The 20,256-nt window shown below is 36.5% G+C and overlaps 1 protein-coding gene across 3 annotated transcripts in view; it reads left to right on the plus strand.

Moving 5' to 3' along the window:
• Positions 1 to 20,256, plus strand: part of Tpte2 (transmembrane phosphoinositide 3-phosphatase and tensin homolog 2) — a 71,198-nt gene that overhangs the window by 23,585 nt on the left and 27,357 nt on the right. For all 3 annotated transcript variants that reach the window (XM_070003170.1, XM_070003171.1, XM_070003172.1), the window contains exons 13-21: positions 860 to 910; positions 7,920 to 7,973; positions 12,471 to 12,518; positions 15,568 to 15,708; positions 17,088 to 17,207; positions 17,933 to 18,032; positions 18,154 to 18,217; positions 19,309 to 19,373; positions 19,615 to 19,675. In XM_070003170.1, the coding sequence (XP_069859271.1) occupies positions 860 to 910; positions 7,920 to 7,973; positions 12,471 to 12,518; positions 15,568 to 15,708; positions 17,088 to 17,207; positions 17,933 to 18,032; positions 18,154 to 18,217; positions 19,309 to 19,373; positions 19,615 to 19,675 (704 nt within the window). The remainder of the gene's footprint in view (positions 1 to 859; positions 911 to 7,919; positions 7,974 to 12,470; positions 12,519 to 15,567; positions 15,709 to 17,087; positions 17,208 to 17,932; positions 18,033 to 18,153; positions 18,218 to 19,308; positions 19,374 to 19,614; positions 19,676 to 20,256) is intronic.

The raw sequence follows: 20,256 nt of genomic DNA on the forward strand, positions 1-20,256 counted from the left end.
TGCATTTAGGTGACTCATAAAGAGCCCAGGGATGTAAGAATTTCTCTCAGAAACACGGAGGCAGTCCCACTGTTCTGTAGATCTCAGTAGGTAGGAGAATCATCTACCTTAGACCAATTCTTCATACTCCAAAACTCAATTACCCTAAAAGAACCACCATCACATTGGATGGGAGTCCTGCTTCTAGCCTGCTGTTCTTTGTTCCTATCTGGCAGGCATGAAAGACGGACATGATTGCTTTATGAAGGAGGGAATAGAGAAGACAAAGGAAGCAGAAAATTAGATGGAAAATTAGATTGAGGGTTGAGTTATTATGAATTAAGCTGGATTTAAAATAGTTCAACAACCATTGGACATTAAACTTTCGTTATGTTTATAAGAATAGAATTATTCTTTATTTCAATGTGCCAGTCATTGGGCTTGAGATTAGGGTCTGAGCCATGTTCCTGAGTGTGTTTTGCTCAAGTCTAGCACTCTAGTCCCTGATCCACAATTCCACTTACTGTTTTTTTGGTAGCTAGTTAGAGACATGAGTCTCATGGACTTGTCTGTCCAGTATGGCTACAAACCATGATCCTCAGATCCAAATCTCTTGAGAGGCTAGGATTTTATCTCTGAACACAGACACTTGGCCTAGTAAGGAACTATTCTCAAATCTTTCCTGAAACCTATGTTTAGCAGGTCTAAACATGTGATTTCCCCTCACACCCTCATTTTGAGGGAAAGACAAATACTTTTTATATAACTAAAAATGTAAAACTTTCAAGTTCTACCACTTTATTAGTAAATTGTGGCTAATTTGGATGAAAATGTAAATATATTTGCCTGATATTTGACTGTGTATAATTTAATCCTTTAGCCTGGAGGAGAATAAATCAGGATTTTTTATACTTGAAGATGCCAGTAAAAGGTGAGGTTCATTTATATGTACACACACATATATATACATATATATGTATATAAAAATATACAGGTATTAAGCCAGAATTTCTGGGAGATGTATCAAAAGATTGGGCATTACAGCTTTGTCCGTAATATTCCCAGTTTTCCAAGTTAGGTGAATGAATGAGAAACCAGTCAGAAGACAGCCTCAGTGCTATTTTAGTTAGCAGTGAGTAAAAGTCCTAGCAAGCTATCAGATAGCCTGTGTATGAGACCCTATTTGAATGGACAGTATATATGTTTTATGACTTTACTAACAAATTATCACAAACAAAATAGCTTATGCACTCACAAGTTATTCCACAGTCCTAGGGGATTGAAGTCTCATGTCAAAATGCTTTTGTTATGGCTCTTTTTCTGGCCTGTAAAAAATAATCTTTTCGAACCACTTTTTCCTATTTTGCCGTTTATCCACAATTTTATAACATGGGGACTCATCCTCTAATTCTCTGCATTATTGTCATTTTAATCATCATTATCATCATCATCATTACTATCATTATTATTGTTTTTATTAATTTGTTCCACTCTTTGTGCAGGAACTCAGAGCCGGGGTGCAGACCTGAGCTTACAGTTATGTTGATGATGATGATGATGATGATGATGATGATGATGATGATGATGATGATGATGATGATGATGATGATTTTGTTTCAGTCTTTGGGCTTGAACTCAGAGCTAGGGTGCAGACTTTGAGAGTATTTTGCTAAGGCTAGTGCCCTATCCCTTGAGACACAGGTCCACTTTTGTTGTTTTCTGAATACTTTATAGCAGATAAATGTCTTAGGAGCTGGCTGCTAGTAGCTTATGCCTGTAATCCTAGCTACTCAGGAGGCTGAGCTCTGAGGATCATGGTTTTCAGCCAGCCCAGTCAGAAAAGTACATGAGACTCTCATTTCCAGAAACTAAATAAAAAATGCTAGAGCAGGTCAAAAGAGACTTGGTCATGATCTGCTGTGAATTCAAAGACTGGCAGGCACAATCCTCAGTCAGAGTATCAACATGCATTTAGGCGACTCATAAAGAGCCGAGGGATGTAAGAAGTGGCCAGAAGTGGTTTTGTGGCTCAAGAGGTAGAGGTCTAGCCTGGAGCAAAAGAAGCTCAGGGACAATGTCCAGGTCCTTGATTCTAACTCCAGGACCAGTGTGTGTATGCATTTATGTTTGTGTATATGTTGGTGTATATTTTTGTGTGCACACACACATATATACACTAACACACAGGCATGGACACGCACATACATGTACACACAAACAGACACACAGAGTCTCAAGGACTTTCCTCTCTGGGCTGACTGCAAACCTCATTTCTCAGCCTCCTGATTGTATGTGTGAACTACATGCACCTGGCCTAGAAAGGAAATAGTCTTTAATCTGCCATGAAGCATTTCTTTTACAGGTGTGTACATTTACTTTGCCCTAGACACCTTGTTTCTCAAGATAACTGGGAATACCCCTTTTCTTATTACTAGGTATATAAAACTTTCAAGTTCTACCAGTTTGTTAATTTTAGGAGAACCATAGCTAACCTGAGTGAAGAAGTAACAGTATGAATTTACCTCATATTTGATTTGCATAATGCATGTGGTTAATGTGGATATAAATGAACCAATAGAATTCACACTGGAATATGTCATCAAAAGATCAGATGCATGCATTCATATATATATATATGTTTTTGTGTTTATATATGTATATATAATACATATGTGAATACAAATATAAATATGTACTAAACAAGAATTTCTGCGAAGTATATAAAAAATGTGGGCAGTCTATCTTATATCTGTAATATTCCTCTTTTTCAAGTTAGGTGAAGGAATGAGAAGCCAGTCAGAAGATAAACTCCTTGCTTTTTTAGTGAGCTCATAAGAAAACCCTTAGAAAGCTATCAGCCTTTGTATGAGATCCTATTGGAATGAGTAGTATATGTTTTGATTGATTGTAGTAAGATTATTATAAGCAAAGTACCTTCCAAATGGCAATGATTAACATTTGTCTCTCTGTATGTGTATGTCTGTGTGTGCTTGAATATTGTGTTTGTGTGTTGTTTTGGTCACGGATAAATTTGGAGACTTGTATCTATTCTGCTGTATTTTGGGGGACATTTCTATGGATGGAACTCTCTGGTCCTGGGCACTGTCCCCAAGCTTCTTTTGCTCAAGGCTAGCAGTCTACCTCTTGATCCACAGTACCAACTCCAATGTTTTCTCTTTATGTGGTACTAAGCAATGTACCCAGGGATTCAAGCATTCTACCAAGTCCCTCTTCTGCTTTTTTGTTCATGGTTGCTGTGTTAACTCTTTTTTCTTCTTTTTTAAATATATTTTTATTATAAAAAATACTGTACAGAGAGGGTTTACAGTTACATGAGTAAGATGATAAGTATATTTCCTATGGAGCCTTGTTTAGCTCCTGCTTTGTTTTTTCCCTACCATCGCTTTCCTAGCCACTACCCCAACTCCTCCCTCTCCCCACCCCCTCAGAAATTGTAAAGTTCGTTTTCAACATAGAGTCTTGTACATCTCATTGTTTAAATGAGTCAACCTGAATCCTTATTTAAGCATTTTCTTATTTCCCTTTTCCTCTCCAAATTATAAAATTGTATATGCAAGATGTAGGGCACCAGAATCAAATACAGTGAAAACAGGGGTTATACCTTGGGGAAAGAACATACAAAAGAAATTTAAAAATCACATAGTATATTAAAGTATATTAAAAAATAATATCAAGAAAGAATAAAACCACTTGTATTACTATTTTGGTATTCATTTCACTTAACATCATCTTATATGGTCATATGTACATAGCTTTTGAACTTTTGTTCTTGTTCTAAACATATACTAGTTATTACAAGTAAGGGAAATCATGGGGCCTATGTATCTTTGGTCCTGACTTACTTCACTTAATATAACTTTTTGCAAGTCTTTCCATTTCCTAACAAATGGGGTGATGTCATTCTTTCTGATGGAGGCATAGAATTCAAATATATGTATATATTATATGTATATATGTATACATATTATATGTATACATATTACGTTTTCTTGATCCACTCATCTACTGAGGGGCATCTGGGTTGGTTCCATATCTTAGCTATGGTAAATAATGCTGTGATAAACATAGTTGTGCTGGTCGCATTACTATAGCTTTGTTTGTTATTATGTAGGTAAATGCCCAAAAGTGGGATTGCTGGGTCATAGGGGAGCTCTATGTGGAGTCTTTTAAGGAACCTCTGTGCTGCTTTCAAAAGTAGTTGAACAAGTTTATACTCCCACCAACAATGCAGTAGGGTTCGCTTTTGACAACATCCCCTCCAGCATATGTTGTTATTGGATTTCTTTGTTATAGCCATTCTAACTTGGGTGAGATGGAATCTCAATGTTATTTTGATTTTCACTTCTTTTATGGCTACAGAAGTTAAGCATTTCTTCATGTGTCTATTGGCCATTCTTATTTCCTCTTCAGAGAAGTTTCTCTTTAAGTCTTTACCCCACTTATTTATTGGGCAGTTGTTTCTTTGAGGATTTGTTGTTGGAGGATTTAATTTTTTGAGTTCTAAGTATATTTTAGATATGAAACCCTTGTCTGTTGTATGGCTAGTGAAGATCTTCTCCCAATCCGGGATTTTTATGATTTTGCTAGATATATCCTACGCCTGCATATGTTCATTAAAGAAATGAGTCTATAGTTCTCTTTCTTTGATGAGTCTCTGCCTGGTAGGCAGAGGTTTAGAATGGCTTCATAGAGTTTGGTAGTGAACTTTCACTTTCAATTTCATTGAAGAGTTGGAGGAGTATTGGTGTGAGTTTCATTTTGAAGGCCTTGTAGAATTCAACTGTAAATCCATCCAGTCCTGGGCTTTTCTTGGGTGGGAGGTGTCTTATTGCTGTTTCTATTTCAATGCTGGATATGGGTCTGTTAAATTTATTTAAATTATCTTGGTTTCATTTCGGCATATTGATATTTGCTAGAAAATTATCCATTTCTTCCACAGTCTCAAACTTACTAGCATGGTTTGAGAAGTATTCCCTTATAATGTTCTGAATTTTGGTTGTTTCTGTGGTGATGCTTCGATTCTCATGTCTGAGTTTGTTTATTTGGGTGTGTTCTATTCTTTTGCTGATAAGATTTGCTAAGGGTTTGTAAATTTTGTTAATGTTTTTGAAGAACTCTTTGTTTTGTTGATTCTTTCTATGGTCATTTTGTATTCTAATTCATTTAATTCTGATTTAATTTTAATTATTTGTTTCCATCTACTGGATTATAGTTTAGCTTGCTTCTCTTTTTCAAGGAACTTCCGGTGTCTCCCTAGGGGAGATTCATATTCAATAAAGTGATAAATTCCAGAAGTCAGAAGATCCACCCAAGACACTTTTTGTTTCTTTTTGTACTTATATATTGGGGCACTGATTATTCAATCTATAGGCTTATACATACCAAGCATCTCAATGAGTCTATTACTTATTTTTGCAAACAAAGAAGCTGGACACTAGTGTCTCACACCTGTAATTTTAACTAATCAAGGGGCTGAGATCTGATGATTGTGATTGAAACACAGCCTAGAAAGGCAAGTCTATGAGATTGTTACATCTCTAGTTAGCTTCCAAAAGCCAAATGTGTCACTCAAGTGGTAGAGCATCAGTCTTGAGTGAAAAGACTGAGAGTACCCACCATATAAACACAAAAAGAAAGAAGTGATAGAACAAAGGAAAGAAGGAAGAAAAGAAAGATCAAAGGAAGTAAATATACCTCAATAGCAATGACAAACACAGTTAAAATGGAAGAATAGAAAAGATTTTCTAAGAAATGGAAATTTAGCAAATGTAAATATACATTTACATGATCCCAGCAACCCATGAAACTTTTTCCAAAGTAAATAATATTCTAGGGCATAAATGCAGTATTATTTTCTTTTTACTTCTTTTCGTTTCTTCTCTCTCTCTCTCTCTCACTCTCTCTCTCCCCCATTACTCTATAGTAATTTTACAAATGTAGTCTTAACAAATATAATAACATATTATACTCCTGAATTTTATCATACCACCATGAAATCAAACTAGATATAGACATCAAAATTAACTGCAGAAAATGTTGAGCTACATAGTGATAGAACAAAATGGTTTAGACTGATTTGGGGTTATTGAAGAAATAAGAGAGGAATATATATATATATATATATATGTGTGTGTGTGTGTGTGTGTGTGTGTGTGTGTGTGTATATATATATATATATATGATGGATTGACTTGAAATCAATTCAGTTATAAAATATAAAATACTGTTACACATTGGAATTAGTTTCAGTAATAAAGACCAGAACTCAAGTCATTCACTTTGCTGACATGTTTGAATTTGTATTTTAAATTGAATTTTTAAAGATCAGAAGACCTCAAGGTAAGAGCAGACACCCTGAAAAAAATACAGGAAGGATTAGGAGAAACTTTAGGGGTCCTTGATACAGTCTTACATTTTCTTAATAAAGAACCAGAAACACAATAAATTGAAGAATGGATGGACAAATGGGATTGCATTAAACTGCAGCACTTCTGCATGTCAAATGACATAGCTAGCAAGATCAATAGAAAGCCTACAATAGATCTTCAATAGAAGATCTTCACTAGCCACACTACAGACAAGGGCCTCATATCTAATATAGTTAGAACTCAACATTTTAAATCCCCCAAGACAAATGCTCAAAGAAACAACTGCCCCATTAATAAGTATGCTAAAGACTTAAAGAGCGACTTCTCTGAAGAGGAAGTAAGAATGACCAATAGACACATGGAGAAATGTTCATTTCTGGCCATAAATGAAATGTAAATCAAGACAACATCGAGATTCCACCTCACCCCAGTTAGAATGGCTATAATCAAGAAATCCAATAACAACAGGTGCTAGAGGGGATGTGGCCAAAAAAAAAGGAATGCTACTACACTGTTGGTGGGAGTATAAACTTGTTCAGTCACTCTAAAAAGCAGTATGGAGGTTCCAGAAAAGACTAAACATAAAAAAATGACTAAACATAGAGCTTCTCTATGACCCAGCAATCCCACTTCTGGGCATTTACCCAGATGACCACAAACAAGGCCATTCTAAAGCTACCAGCACAACTATGTTATCACAGCATTATTTGCCATAGCTAAGATTTGGAACCAACCCACATCCTCCTCAATAGATGAAGGGATTGATTAAATGTGAGATAAATATACATATGTGTATATGTATATTTATATATGTATGTGTTTATATATAAACACACACATACATACAATGGAATTCTATGCTTCCATCAGAAAGAATGACACTGCCCCATTTGTAAGGAAGTGGAAAGTCTTGGAAAAAATCATATTAAGTAAGCTAGGCCCCCAAAAAATAGGTCCTAGGGTTTCTCTCATTTGTAATAATTAGTATATGTCTAGGATAATCCTAGCAGATAAGCAGAGTAGCTCAAAAGCTGTTTACATGTGAACATATAAGATGATGCTAAGTGAAATCAACTCCCAAGACATGGACACAGAGGGTTTTCTTTGTTGTTGTTTTTAATCATTTCTTGTTTCTTTTGTGTTTTTTTTCTCCCTATGGTTTATCCCTTATTTTCACATATTTGATTTTTGATACCCTGGATATTGTATATATGTTTATCTGAATTAGGTAAAGAAAGGGAACAACAAAATGGTGAGACAAAGGACAAAGGGGGAACTAATGTTGCAGCAACACTTACAAGGCAGTCTGTTGGAAGTGATCTGTACAATTGGGAGAGGGAAAGAGGGAAAAAATGAGGAAGGGTACAGCAAGTTGAACAAGAAATATACTCACAGCCTTACTTACTGTAACTCCTCTGTACATCATGTTGGCAATAAATTTTTTTAAAAAGGTGCACAAAATTCTAAGTTAAACTACATCTAATTAGAACTAAATATCAAGTCTAGGAAATCAAACAATGTCTGATCATATGTTTTGTTTTCTTCTTCTAGTGAAATTTTATCTGACTACACAATACAAGTTGACCAAGAAGATGTCAAAGAAACGTGAGATCTAAATATGCAAATATTTTCACCTATGTGTATAGATAGATAAATATATAGATACACACATATATATGAATGTAAACACATCTACGGAAGTGAAGTCACAGACAAGTATTTTTTTTTAATATCCAGAGCTACCGTTCTAGCTTAGATGCCTGAAAGAAGAAATGCCATAAGACTGCTACTTATTCCTAATCTGTTGTAGTAGCCAAAAATAAGAGAGTATGATGCAACTAAAGTAGGCAAGAGAGGAGAGAATTGTGCATGGCATCAGCGGGCAGGAAAAGTAGCGCCCTCAGAAGAAATAATGGGGTTAAGAGACCTGGCACCTGTCTTTAGCCTCCAGAGCTCTGCCACTATATGAGACTGGTACCCAAAATCCAAAGCCAGTATCATGGTCCCAGTCCCAGTCCCAGTCCTCCCCTCCCTCCCCACATCCAAGGCATGGAAAAGATACCTATGAGATGTGAAAAGTACAGGGTGGAGGAGGAACTTGTGAACGAGGAAATTAGAGAAGGAAAGGATGATGCATACCTAGACACTCAAGTTGAATTTCAAAATAAATTTAGTCCAAAATGTTGGTGCATATATTAGCCAGTTGCAGTAATAAAAATTCAACTTCAACTTTGATTCTCGAAGCTTTTACAGTAATATTTCAGAGGAGGCTTTATACTGATTATCTTTGCACCATAGGAGATTTAATAATTATAGGTAAAATTGGTATACTACTTTGTAAATAACTACTCAATCTATTGTAAATAACCACTCAATCCCCTTAGAGAATGTAGAGTAATTGTACATGTTCTGGCCAAAAAGAAATTAAGTCTGAGAAATCATTTGTAATCTCTAAATCTTATTTTTAATCCTTCACACTGATATGAACAAAATGACCTCAGTAATCTCTGACTCGTCTAAGAGATCTTTGATGCCTTTCATCTTACAAAGATTGTATCATCAAAGACTACTGACTGACACATGTACACATGTATGTATAGCATGTAAATTGATACTTAGAACACACAAAGTTTACCTATATGTGCATAGAGAGAAAGGAAGAGACAGAGTGAGAGAGATTATCACAATTAAATCTTGGAAATAGTCATGGTAAATTAGAGTTCAATATAATGAGTCTAAAATTATTTCTTTAAAATGTTTATACTTACCCAGGTGCTGGTGGCTCATGCCTGTAATCCTAGCTACTCAGGAGGCTGAGATTTGAGGATTGTGATTCAAAGCCAGCTCACCAGAAAACCGCAAATGGCACTGTGGCTCAAGTGGTAGAGCCCTAGCTTTGAGCTGAAGAGCTGAGGGACAGCGCCCAGGCCCAGAGTTCAAGCCCCGTGACCAACAAAAAAAAAAAGTTTATACTTTAGACTTAAAGAGTTTTATTGTTCAGATAATTTCTACATGTAACAAGTCTCTAATGATATAGTTTGACTTTTGTTAATGAATGATATATAAACCAATAGTTCAGGGTGGATGATGGTGATGAATATGTTGCTTCCAGAAAAAACATGAGTAAAACAGTCTGGTGTTGGAGAGAAGAAGCTATTGACGGATCCTGTACCCTAGGAAAAGTCGTATATTACTGGGGTGGGCAGGGAGTGGGGAGAAAAACTGTAGAAAGATACTAAATGTATCGAGGTTGTTTTATCACCCACAATATTGGAGTATAGAAAAGGCTGTTAATTTTATGTGTTGTTTTTGAATCCTGCCACTTCACTGAAAGTCTTTATCACATCTAAGAGAGTTTTCTTGGTAGAATCTTTGAGCTATTTTAGATAACTTCTCACTATCTGCATAAGAATAATTAGATTTCTTCTTTATGTTGGCATCCCTTTCATTTCTTTTGCTTCCCTTACTTCTCTGGATAAGATAAGGGGCATTACAGTAAATGAGGGTGGAAATAGAGACACCTCTGCCACATTCCTAACTGTAGAGAAAATGGTTTCATTTTTTCCTATTTCATACAATGTTGGCTACAGGCTTTACACTGATAGCCTTGCTTTCTATTCCTAGTTCTTTTAGGCTTCTACCATGAAGTGTGATTGATTTCATTTTTGTCAAAAGTATTTTCTGAGCCAGGTGCTCTTGGCTCATGCCTATAATCCTAGCTACTCAAGAAGCCTCCATCAGAAGAAAGTCATGAGATTCTTTTTTTTAAGACAAAAAATTCATTGTGTCATATACTGATATAAATATCTATGGGTTCTTTTTTTTCACTTGAATAATGTGGACATTTTTTTATTGTGAAAATACCGTATAGAGGGGTTACGATTCTTATCTCCAATAAACTACTCAGAAAAAGCCCAAAGTGATGCAGTGGCTCAGTGGTAGAACACTAGCTTTAAGAGAGAGGCTAAGGAACAGAGCCCAAACCCTAACTTCAAGACCTAGGACTGGCAAACAACCAAACAAAACAATGTATTTTCTGCATCTATTGAGATGATCATGTGTTTTGTGCTTTGCTCTATTATGCCCTATATTATGTTAATTGATTTGCATAAGTTGAGCCATCTTCATTCACATCCTTGGAACTAAACCCAATGCATTATACTGCAGTGTAAGATATTTTTATGTTGTTGAATTTAGTTTCTATTATATTTAGAACATATGCACCTACATTCATCAAGGACATTGGCTGAATTTTTTTTCTTGGTTCTTACTTGTTTTTGGTGTCTGTTGGTACTGGCTCTGTGGAATGAGTTTGGTAGCATTCCTTCCCTTTCTACTGTATGGAATTTTCAGAAACATTAAGATTAATTCTTTAATGCTAAGAAAAAATTCCACAATGAATTCATATGGTCCTGGACTGTCTTTCTTGGCAGACCTTATTACAGTTTCAATTTCATTGCTTATGATAGATCTGTTTAGCTGATTTAGGTGTTTTGGCTAATTACACCACATCTCCCCAGCTCCTGCTTTTTCTTCCTTTTATTATTGAGAGTTTTATGTTTTTTACTTTTGCTCTTGGAGTGATTTATTTGAATTTCCACCTGGTGCATTTGATGCTTCATTAAATATCCTTATGTATTTTGTAGTTTTGAATTGTTCTTATTGGACACCTTTCTCTTAAGACCCTTTCCTGATGCCTGCCACTTCATTTTGATTCCTTCCTGTTGGATTGAGTACACCTTTGGATTAATGGCTTTGAAGAGCATATGTGCATGCCTATTACAGTTTGAGTTGCTGCATGTTGGAGTAGCTATCTTTTGCTTCCAAATATAAACAGAACTTTTTCTGCATACAGGCTTATCAACTCACAGTCTTTTTCCTGTAAACACTCTGCACAGACTGGTTGTAGCTACATAGTGCACTCTTTAACAATAACTAGAAGAGAGATTGGAGGGGCCAGAGCTACCTCCAAGTCTCTCCTGTGTGCCTCCATGAACCTGTCACACATGGCTCTGTATTGTCACCCAGTTAGGCAAGTTCACATTTATTATAACACTTCTTCACTGCACAGAATCAATTGGTGTGGGAGATTAGAAGGGCCTTGTAGTGAGGGACTAGAATTCCTGGGGGAGAGAATTCACCTCTTGGGCCAGCTTGGTTCCTCATGCACACCACCTAAGTATGCTAAGCCAGGATGAAGTAGTAGGCAGTAGGCAGTAGGTGAGGAGATGAAGGGAAGATTACAATTGGGAATTCCTGTATCTCAAGTTAACCTCAGTCATCCATGGGCAGCTTTGGCACTACCTCTGTTCTCAGTGTCCATTTCACAGTTTTGGGCACAGGCTACGGGCCTTGTCTTGGAGTTTGTTCCACTCAGAGGGGAAGTTTGCTCCCTTCTTGGAAGCCTCAGCAGCATAAGAAACTGCTCTCCAGAGGCTGCATTATATTCAGCTATAAGATAAAAGAAGACAATACTTTATACAGGCTCTCCTTTTGATTAATGGGAAAAGCCCAATCTTTAGGGTCTTTTTTCTTTGAAATAGGTTTTACTAAAATGCCTTACCTTACTCACTCTAAGTATGTGCTGGATGTCTGACTCAAGAGACGAGGATTAAAAGACAAGAGACCCATTTACTGCCCATTTTCATCCCTGATGGCTCCCATTTCATTACTGTGGGTACAGGTCTGATCAAAGTGTAATGACTTGCCCAGGATTCTGCAATCTGTTCACGGAGGAACTGACATCAGAAAGCAGCTCCCTTCTACCATATGTACACTAGTTGATGACTTCAAGATTAATTCTACCATAGTCAGATTAGGATAGTATGCCCAAAGGAAATATTACTAATTATCCACAACTTGGTGTTCGTTTGTTCTCCACATATATTCAGGATGTGAAACTGAAAAACACATGAAAGAGAAATGTAAACATTTCAGCTATTAGTAAAAAAATATTTTGTTATAAAACCATTGAAGAATTTCCTTGTAAATTGATATTTATGCTTAAATTGATATTAATGGAGGCCTTTGCTTTTTGGTTAATCTTATAGTATGTGTTGGAGAAACAATATGTGATTGGTTTGATTTTTATTCATTTTACAGCAACATCAAGAAAACTGTGACATCATTTGTGACATCTATAGCTTTTAGGTATGTGAGATTCTAGAAACACAAGCAATGGACTATGTATACGACAGTTAGTATCCAAATTTGTACTTGCAAAGGATCTGAAAAGGTCAAGGCAGAACAAAAATAATTTTCACTGACAAGATTTAGCAAAATACCTTCTTACAATCTATCTTGGAAAATTGCCTTAAGCCAGACATTTAAAGTTGCAAAGAAATGACATTTGTCTCAATCTATATAATGCTATACTGATTTTCTACTTATAAAAGTAAAAGTAATAAAGCCTGCATCATAAAGTTTTCTAAGTATAGGAAGTGGCTCTGTGGTTCAAAGTGGTAGAACACTAGCCTTGAGCACACAGGCTCAAGGATGGCACCCAGGCCCTTAATTCAAGCCCACAACTGACACCAAAGAAAACTTTCAGTTTTATAAGTGTAGATTACATTTTATTAAGTACCTTAAACATGTAATTACTCAGTTCTGGAAACATGTTACTTAGGCTACATCTCTACATGAAAGAATGATTTTATACTGTGACTTGGGTTTCTGTAAAATTAATAATAATTTAATTTGAGTTGCAATTACAAAAAAATTCTTTGGGCTGGGAAGGTGGCTCATTGGGAGTGCTTGCCTTGCATCCATCAGGCCCTGGGTTTGATTCTTCAGCACCACATAAGCAGAAAAAGCTGGAAGTGGAGTTGTGGCTCCAATGATAGAGCACTAACTAGCCTTGAGCTGAAGAGCTCAGGGACAGTGCCCAGACCCAAAACAATAAATTCTTTGAAGTCTATTTAATATATCTTCATAAACATACAAATAATACAATTAATGGGGAGTATGTTTCAAATATATGAAAGAAAGTCTTAGGAGCACTTAAAGTTTAATCATATACATACTTATTCAATTGAATTCTTTGGTTTTATTTTTCTTACTATTGTTTTTAATGTACCTATAATGGACTATGTGATTGTTTGGTTTCTTTTGTATGTTCTTTCCCCCATAGTATAACCTGTTTTCACCGTATTTGATTCTGTTGCCCTGCATCTTGTACATACAATTTTCTAATTTGGGGAGGTGAAGGGAAATAGCAAAATGCTGAAATAAGGATACAGGATGACTCATTGTAACAACCAGATACACAAGACACTATGTGGAAAATGAACTTTAAAACTTTCGGAGGGAGGAAGGAGTTGGGGAGGTGGGGAGGAAAGGGATGGTAGGGGGGAAAAAAGGAAAGGATAGCAATTCTTGATAGGAAATGGACTCATTATCTTACTTATGTAACTGTAACCCCTCTGTACAGTATCTTTACAGGAAAAAATATTTTAAAAAAGAAAACAAAAAAATGAATTCTTTTTCTTGTGCCCATTGCTGTACTAAAAGTACCCAGGAATACATATGTGTGTACTTTTGAAAAACCTCATTGCTAAAAGAAAAATCATTCTGGTCCAAGTGGCATTGGAGGGTTGGGATGTAGCTCAGTGGCAAATTACTTGCCTAGCAAGTGCAAAGTCCTATATCCTGGGTTCGATCCCCAGTAATTGGTATTGTTCTTTGGTATTAGGGCCTCATCCTTGCTGGGCAGGCATTCTACTATCTGACCCACATTCCCAGCACTTCTTGCTTTGGGTTTTTGTTGTTTTTGTTTTTTATGTCAGTCTTGGGGCTTGAACTCTGGCCCTACGGGCTATCCCTCAGCTCTTCAGCCCCAGTCCAGTGCTCTACCACTTTGAGCCACAATGCCACTTCTAGTTTACAATAAAACAACATATATTTTTTTAAAAAGAAGAAAAGAGAATTAACACAGCAAAAAGTCACAAAAAAGTCAGAAGAAAAACCATAGAAAGCTGTCAGCCTTTGTATGAGATCCTGTGAGAATGAGTGGTATATGTTATGATTTACTGTAGTATAATTAAGCAAAGTACCTTCCAAATCACAATGATTAACGTTTGTCTGTGTGTGTGTGTGTGTGTGTGTGTGTGAATATTGTGTTTGTGTGTTGTTGTTGTTGTCATAGATAAATTTAGAGAATTGTATCTATTCTGCTGTATTTTTTTTTGTCATTTTTATGGATGAAACTCTCTGGTCCTGGGCACTGTCACCAAGCTTCTTTTGCTCAAGGCTAGCAATCTACCTCTTGAGCCACAGCACCACCTCCAGCTTTTTCTATTTATGTGGTACTGAGCAATGCACCCAGTGATTCATGCATGCTAGGCAAGTGCTCTACCAAGTCCCCCTTCTGCTTTTTTGTTCATGGTTGTTGTGGGATTTTGACTTTTTTCTTTGACTTGCCTGGGCTTCAGTCTTCCGAGTAAGGTTTCCTGACGTAACTGGGAGAACAGGCACACCCAGCTTGTTTGGTTGAAATGGGTCTTGAGAATGTTTTGCCGGTGCTAGCCTTGGCCTGTGATCCTCCTAAGCCTTCCAAGTAGTTAATATTAAAGCTGTGAACCACTGCACCCAGCCAAAGTCATCTTTCCAGGGCTTAGATCAGGAAGGACTTCACTGAGATTTGACAATTGAATTCTTAAAAATTACTAAGATTAATGACATTTACTATAAGAAACTAAGAGATGCTTCTTATGAAATTCTCAAATTTAAAGAGTTTACACAGATATTTGTCACTTTATTTTAGTTTTGTTCTATCTGATGTATCTACATTACATCCAAGTCATTGGTTTGGCGGAAATGTCATTCACTAATGACTGCTTCTGTTGAATAAAGATAGAGTAATTGCCAGGCATGGGTGGCTCACACCTGTAATCCTAGCTACAGGAGGCTGAGATCTGAGGATCATGGTTCAAAGCCAGCTCACCCAGGAAAATCCGTGAGACTCTTATCTCCAGTAAGCTACTCGGGAAACCAGAAGTGGCACTGCGGCTCAAGTGGTAGTGCACTCGCCTAGAGCTGAAGAGCTGATAGTGCCCATGACTGACAAACAAAAAAAAAGAGCAATGTTTTTTAGATTCTAATATACTATAATTCTTCCTGCCAGTTGCCTTTTGGTTTCTGATGAATGGCTTTAGTAATTGTTAACTGTGGAGAAAAACCACATTATCTTTATTTATTTCAGATTATTTGGAATCTTGCTGCTTTTTATTGATGTGGGGCTTGTTGTGACTGAACCTTATATTCCTATGCAACTTCAAATTGTTTCATTGGCAATCGCTATATTTTTCTTTATTAATGTGCTCCTTCAAGTTTACATAGAAGGGTAAGTTTTATTCTTTCTTTAAGTCTAAATTAACATTGTGCAGTTTTAAGAAGAACCCTAGGCTCCTGAGCCAACCAGCTCAGGTCCACTGTTTCCTTTAACCATGTGCATTAAGCTCCTCTTACACTCTCTATTAAAAACTCATTGCTTTACCACTACATATAAAAGAAGCCTAAGATAATTAGCAAGTCAACCCAACTATATGTGTCCCTCTTCTACAAAATAATAATTCTTGAAGTCATGGGCCACAAATAAAGGTCAGTCTAAACCCGGTTTTCACTGACTGGCTTTAATTAGTTTTATATTGCACCCGACACTCCCACAATGTATTCTAGAAAGCACCATTCAAAAAAGGGCTAGGCAATTAATATGTTGACATGCATGTTAAGAAGAGGGGAATATGTATGTGATGTCTAAATATTAGTGCTTTGGTTACAACTTGAATCTCAACTAAGATTTGAAATACTAGCTACTAGGTCATAAATAGTCATTCATGAAAGTGGTCATTTCATTCAAACAAAAACTTTAGATGAGAGCTGGAGGTGATGTGAGGAATGCTTATCTCATTAATGAAATGTGGTAGGAAGAAAGTGATAGATGTTTTTCCTTTTTGGATTGCTGGTTTTCTAAGAAGTTGGGTAAATCAGACAAGCCTTGCAGCTGGGCTGCTATGAGAGTCAGGGACTGGATCTCCCAGCCTCCCTTTCTCCAGAGTACTTCAGAAGGCAGTTTGTGTTCTTTCCTAATGACTTTTTATCCTCCTGCTTTTGAGCTAAGGAGAGTTCACTGCCAGGTTAGTGAGAGCCTGAAAAAGGCTTCCTCAGAGGTAGAAGATGCTTTCCTGGAGACCTACTGCTCAGCTCTGCAGGAGCCAATGTTGGAAAGGAGCTTGTGGTGGATGGAAGTCTGTCTTTGTCCTAGGAAGGAATCAGCAGCCTGTTGTGATTCCAGCAAGACCAGATCAAAAGTTCAAAATAGCACTTCCTTCCCCTCTCAAAAGCTCCTCCTGCATTCTTTCTTAGCCCATTGCTTTAAGGATGTGATGTACTGATCTTCCTGTCCAACAGAACTATACAATCACATGTTTCTTCCCCTCATATTTGGGAGAATGCAGTGCATGCCTCTAGTTAAGTGGTTTGGTTATGTCTCTTATTTACTCGGTTTAAATTGCCATCATAGATGCAAATATATAATAAGTATAAATTTACTACTTCTGAACTTTCCTTAATATTATATATCCCTTAATCTAGTCTAGACAATGCATTTTAAGTTCTCTCTTAATGTACATATTTCTAATGAAGATGAATCAAGTAACTTGTGCTGCTAAGATATTCCTATATCCTCTTGGAGAAAATAACCCTCTTTATTATCTCTTACAGGGAAAAGTATTATTTTTCTGATTTACTTAACATCTTTGATATAGTCATCATTGGCATCACACTATGTATTAATATCACCTCCGTAGTTTTTGAATTTAATATTTTTACAGGCATTCCAAGGTATGAAACATATATGACTTACTCATTAAAGTCTTTTTAATTTGTTCTTTTACTTTTTAAAATTTCCATGCTTTAATTGTGCATATTTAAGGTTGATTTTTGTTTAGGTTCAGTACCAAATAAATTTTTAGAAAATAAAATATTTAGGAATGGGTAATAAAGGGTTGAGTAATAAAGTACCCACTTAACAAGTAATTATAGTGAACCTCTGTTACCAAAAAAGAGTACTACCAGTTGACAAAACTCAGTTCATTTGGGGGGGAAATGAAAAGTACTGATCTTAAACCAAAGTATTTAATCTACAGATTCTAATAAACTTGTTATTTCTCTACAATCTAATTTCCCAATTTAGCATTATTGATATTTTAGATTGGATGATTATTTATTCAGGTAGATTGGACAGAAGGCAGAAACATTCTAAAATTTCCCCTAAATTTCCACTCATTGTAGGTGTCTAGCAGCATTTCTAGCCTCCATCCCTAGGTCTGTTGTAACAACTAAAAATATATACACATGCTACTGTAAATCCTCTGGGGCCAGGGGTATAGCTGACAGATAGAACAGTAGTGAAGCATGCACAAGGCACTGGGGTTGAAGAATTAGTACATGCATGCCCGGGCACACACACACAAACACACAAACACAGTTTAATATCCACACTGATAAACTCTTCTATTTCTGAACCAAAAAGAAATCCTTTCAAATTTATCTATAAATTTATTTAGACTGACTGTTGTATTTCGACCTATACGGCTTATCACTCTATTGAGACTATTTCACCTGGCAAATCAAATAAGACATCTTGAACAATCAACCAGAAGAATGGTGAGTGGGAAAAACATGTTTTTTCCTACCATGAAATACTTGCAAAAGATGTAGATAACAATATAAAATTCTTTGTGATTGATTGATATTTTTCAAGCCAATGATTTTTTTTAACACCCAGGTGTCTGGAAACAAGAGGAGATACAAGAAGGATGGATTTGATATAGATTTAACCTATATCACAGGTTTGTGAAACTTAAATGTTGATTTATTTATTCTAATTACAGTACTGAGTTTTGAGTTTAAGTCTTGGTTCACTTATCTTAATTTCACATTTTTCTCGTAATAGTAATATTCTTTTTTGTTTCTCCAAACCAAAATATTTGTATCTAAAACATGTTGGCTTGTACTCATTTTATTTTTATTTTGTTGCTGCTTTTGATTCTTTGTGGTACTAGGAATGAACTCAGAGCCTCATGTTTGCTAGAGAGGTGCTCTACCACTTGAGCCACAACACTAGTCTCTTTATGTATTGTTTATTTTCAAGGTAGGGTCTTACTTTATGCCCCTGCTCTCCTGGGCTACAATTCTTCTAGTTATTCTTACCCATGCGACCATACCAAGCCATTAATTGAGATGAAGTCTTGCCATGATCCCCTGATATTTGCCTCCCAAGTAGCTAGGTTTCCAAGTTCCTGCTCCCATGCCCAGCTTTTTTCTCCCTTTCTTTCTCCTTTCTTTCTTTTTTTGGTTTCTTTCTTCCTTTTTCTTTTTTTTTCTCCTTTCCTTCCTTTTTTTCAACCTGTCTTCCTTCCTTCTTTGCTTGCTCGCTTGCTTGTTTGCTTTCTCAGCATATTCTGGCAACGTACTCTATCTGTGATGACATGCTACTAGGTTAGGGTAACATATTGATAGGTTACCTTTGGGCACAGAAAAATCTCATGTCATTTCAAATCAAGACTTGGTGACTGGGATGTATTTTTCATTTATTTAGTTTTGGTAGATACATCAAGGATCCAAGAGAGACTTTTTCTCTTCCTAAAATCTAGAGAATAAGGTCACTACTCTGTAGGTCTCAGACTTTCTGAGCCAAGAGGGCTGGAAAACACCAAGTACCAATTGTGCCTAAAAAAATACCATGGTAGTTTAACTATTATTCTGTTGCATAGTTTAATCCTCTTAGTTATCCTGGAAATGTATTACATTTTCCTCTCAATTCCTATCTTTAAAGTTCTTTTTGATTTTGAAAGAAAATGTTTTGTTATATATGTGGAATAGTTTTTCTATGTTTCCCATCTATAAAGACATTCATAATAGTGATCATTTTAACTTGCAGAGCGCATGATTGCCATGTCATTTCCTGCCTCTGGACGACTGGCATTGTATAGGAACCCGATAGAGGTAAGCATATTTATATACCCAGTGGGTATTTCTCACTGTACACTGTGGACTCAGGCTTAAGATTGACCCAGGGAGGGCAGTGTTCTACAAGTTTATTCTTTCAAGTGAAAAACAGGTTAAGGCTGTGACAAAAAGGGTTTTCCAAGAGTAGTAGACAGCACTTTTCCCCCTCGTATCTTTAGTTGTACAAAGGAATTGCCATTCAACTAAGCAGTTTATAAATATATCTTCTCTTTTTTAGGAGGTCACCCGATTCCTCGACACCAAACATTTTGGCCATTATTTCGTATACAACCTCTGTAGTATGTATATAACTTAATTTTGCTACTGTAGATAGAAAACCTATAAGAAAATGATCACTCTTTTCTGCTTCATTTAGTCGTAAATATTTAGTGTGGGGATTTACATGAGAAATCCCAATTGGGGAAGTGGAGCTGTGGCTCAAAGTGGCAGAGCGCTGGCCTTGAGCAAAAGAACTCAAGGACTGCACCCAAGCCCTGAGTTTAAGCTCCAAAATTGACAAAAAAGAAAGAAAGAAATCCTTATTTTGTGCTGGTCCTGTGTGGTGGGAAAAGTTAGCTTGGTAGCACAAAGTTCCCTCTGAGGGAGATAGGCCAATGAGACCAGAGAGTCAAATAGTGAGGAAGGGTTCAGGGAAGGTCTACTGGTGCTCTTAGGCTTAGAGAAGTCTCTCTGTCTTCCATGCCAGATTGTACTGAAGACAATTCAGCAGGTGTGTTCTCTGACTCCCCGGAAACTGGTGATGATGAGAACAAGGCCCCTGATAGAAAACAACAAAAACAAACCTGTAGAAAAGATTCCCATTGTGTCTGTCTTGATTTTGTTTTTCCTGTCTACACATTAAATGACCATTTATTTCCCA

Source organism: Dipodomys merriami, unplaced genomic scaffold, assembly GCF_024711535.1.
Source record: "Dipodomys merriami isolate MVZ:Mamm:240054 unplaced genomic scaffold, mDipMer1.0.p SCAF_6, whole genome shotgun sequence".
Taxonomy (NCBI): Eukaryota; Metazoa; Chordata; class Mammalia; order Rodentia; family Heteromyidae; genus Dipodomys; species Dipodomys merriami.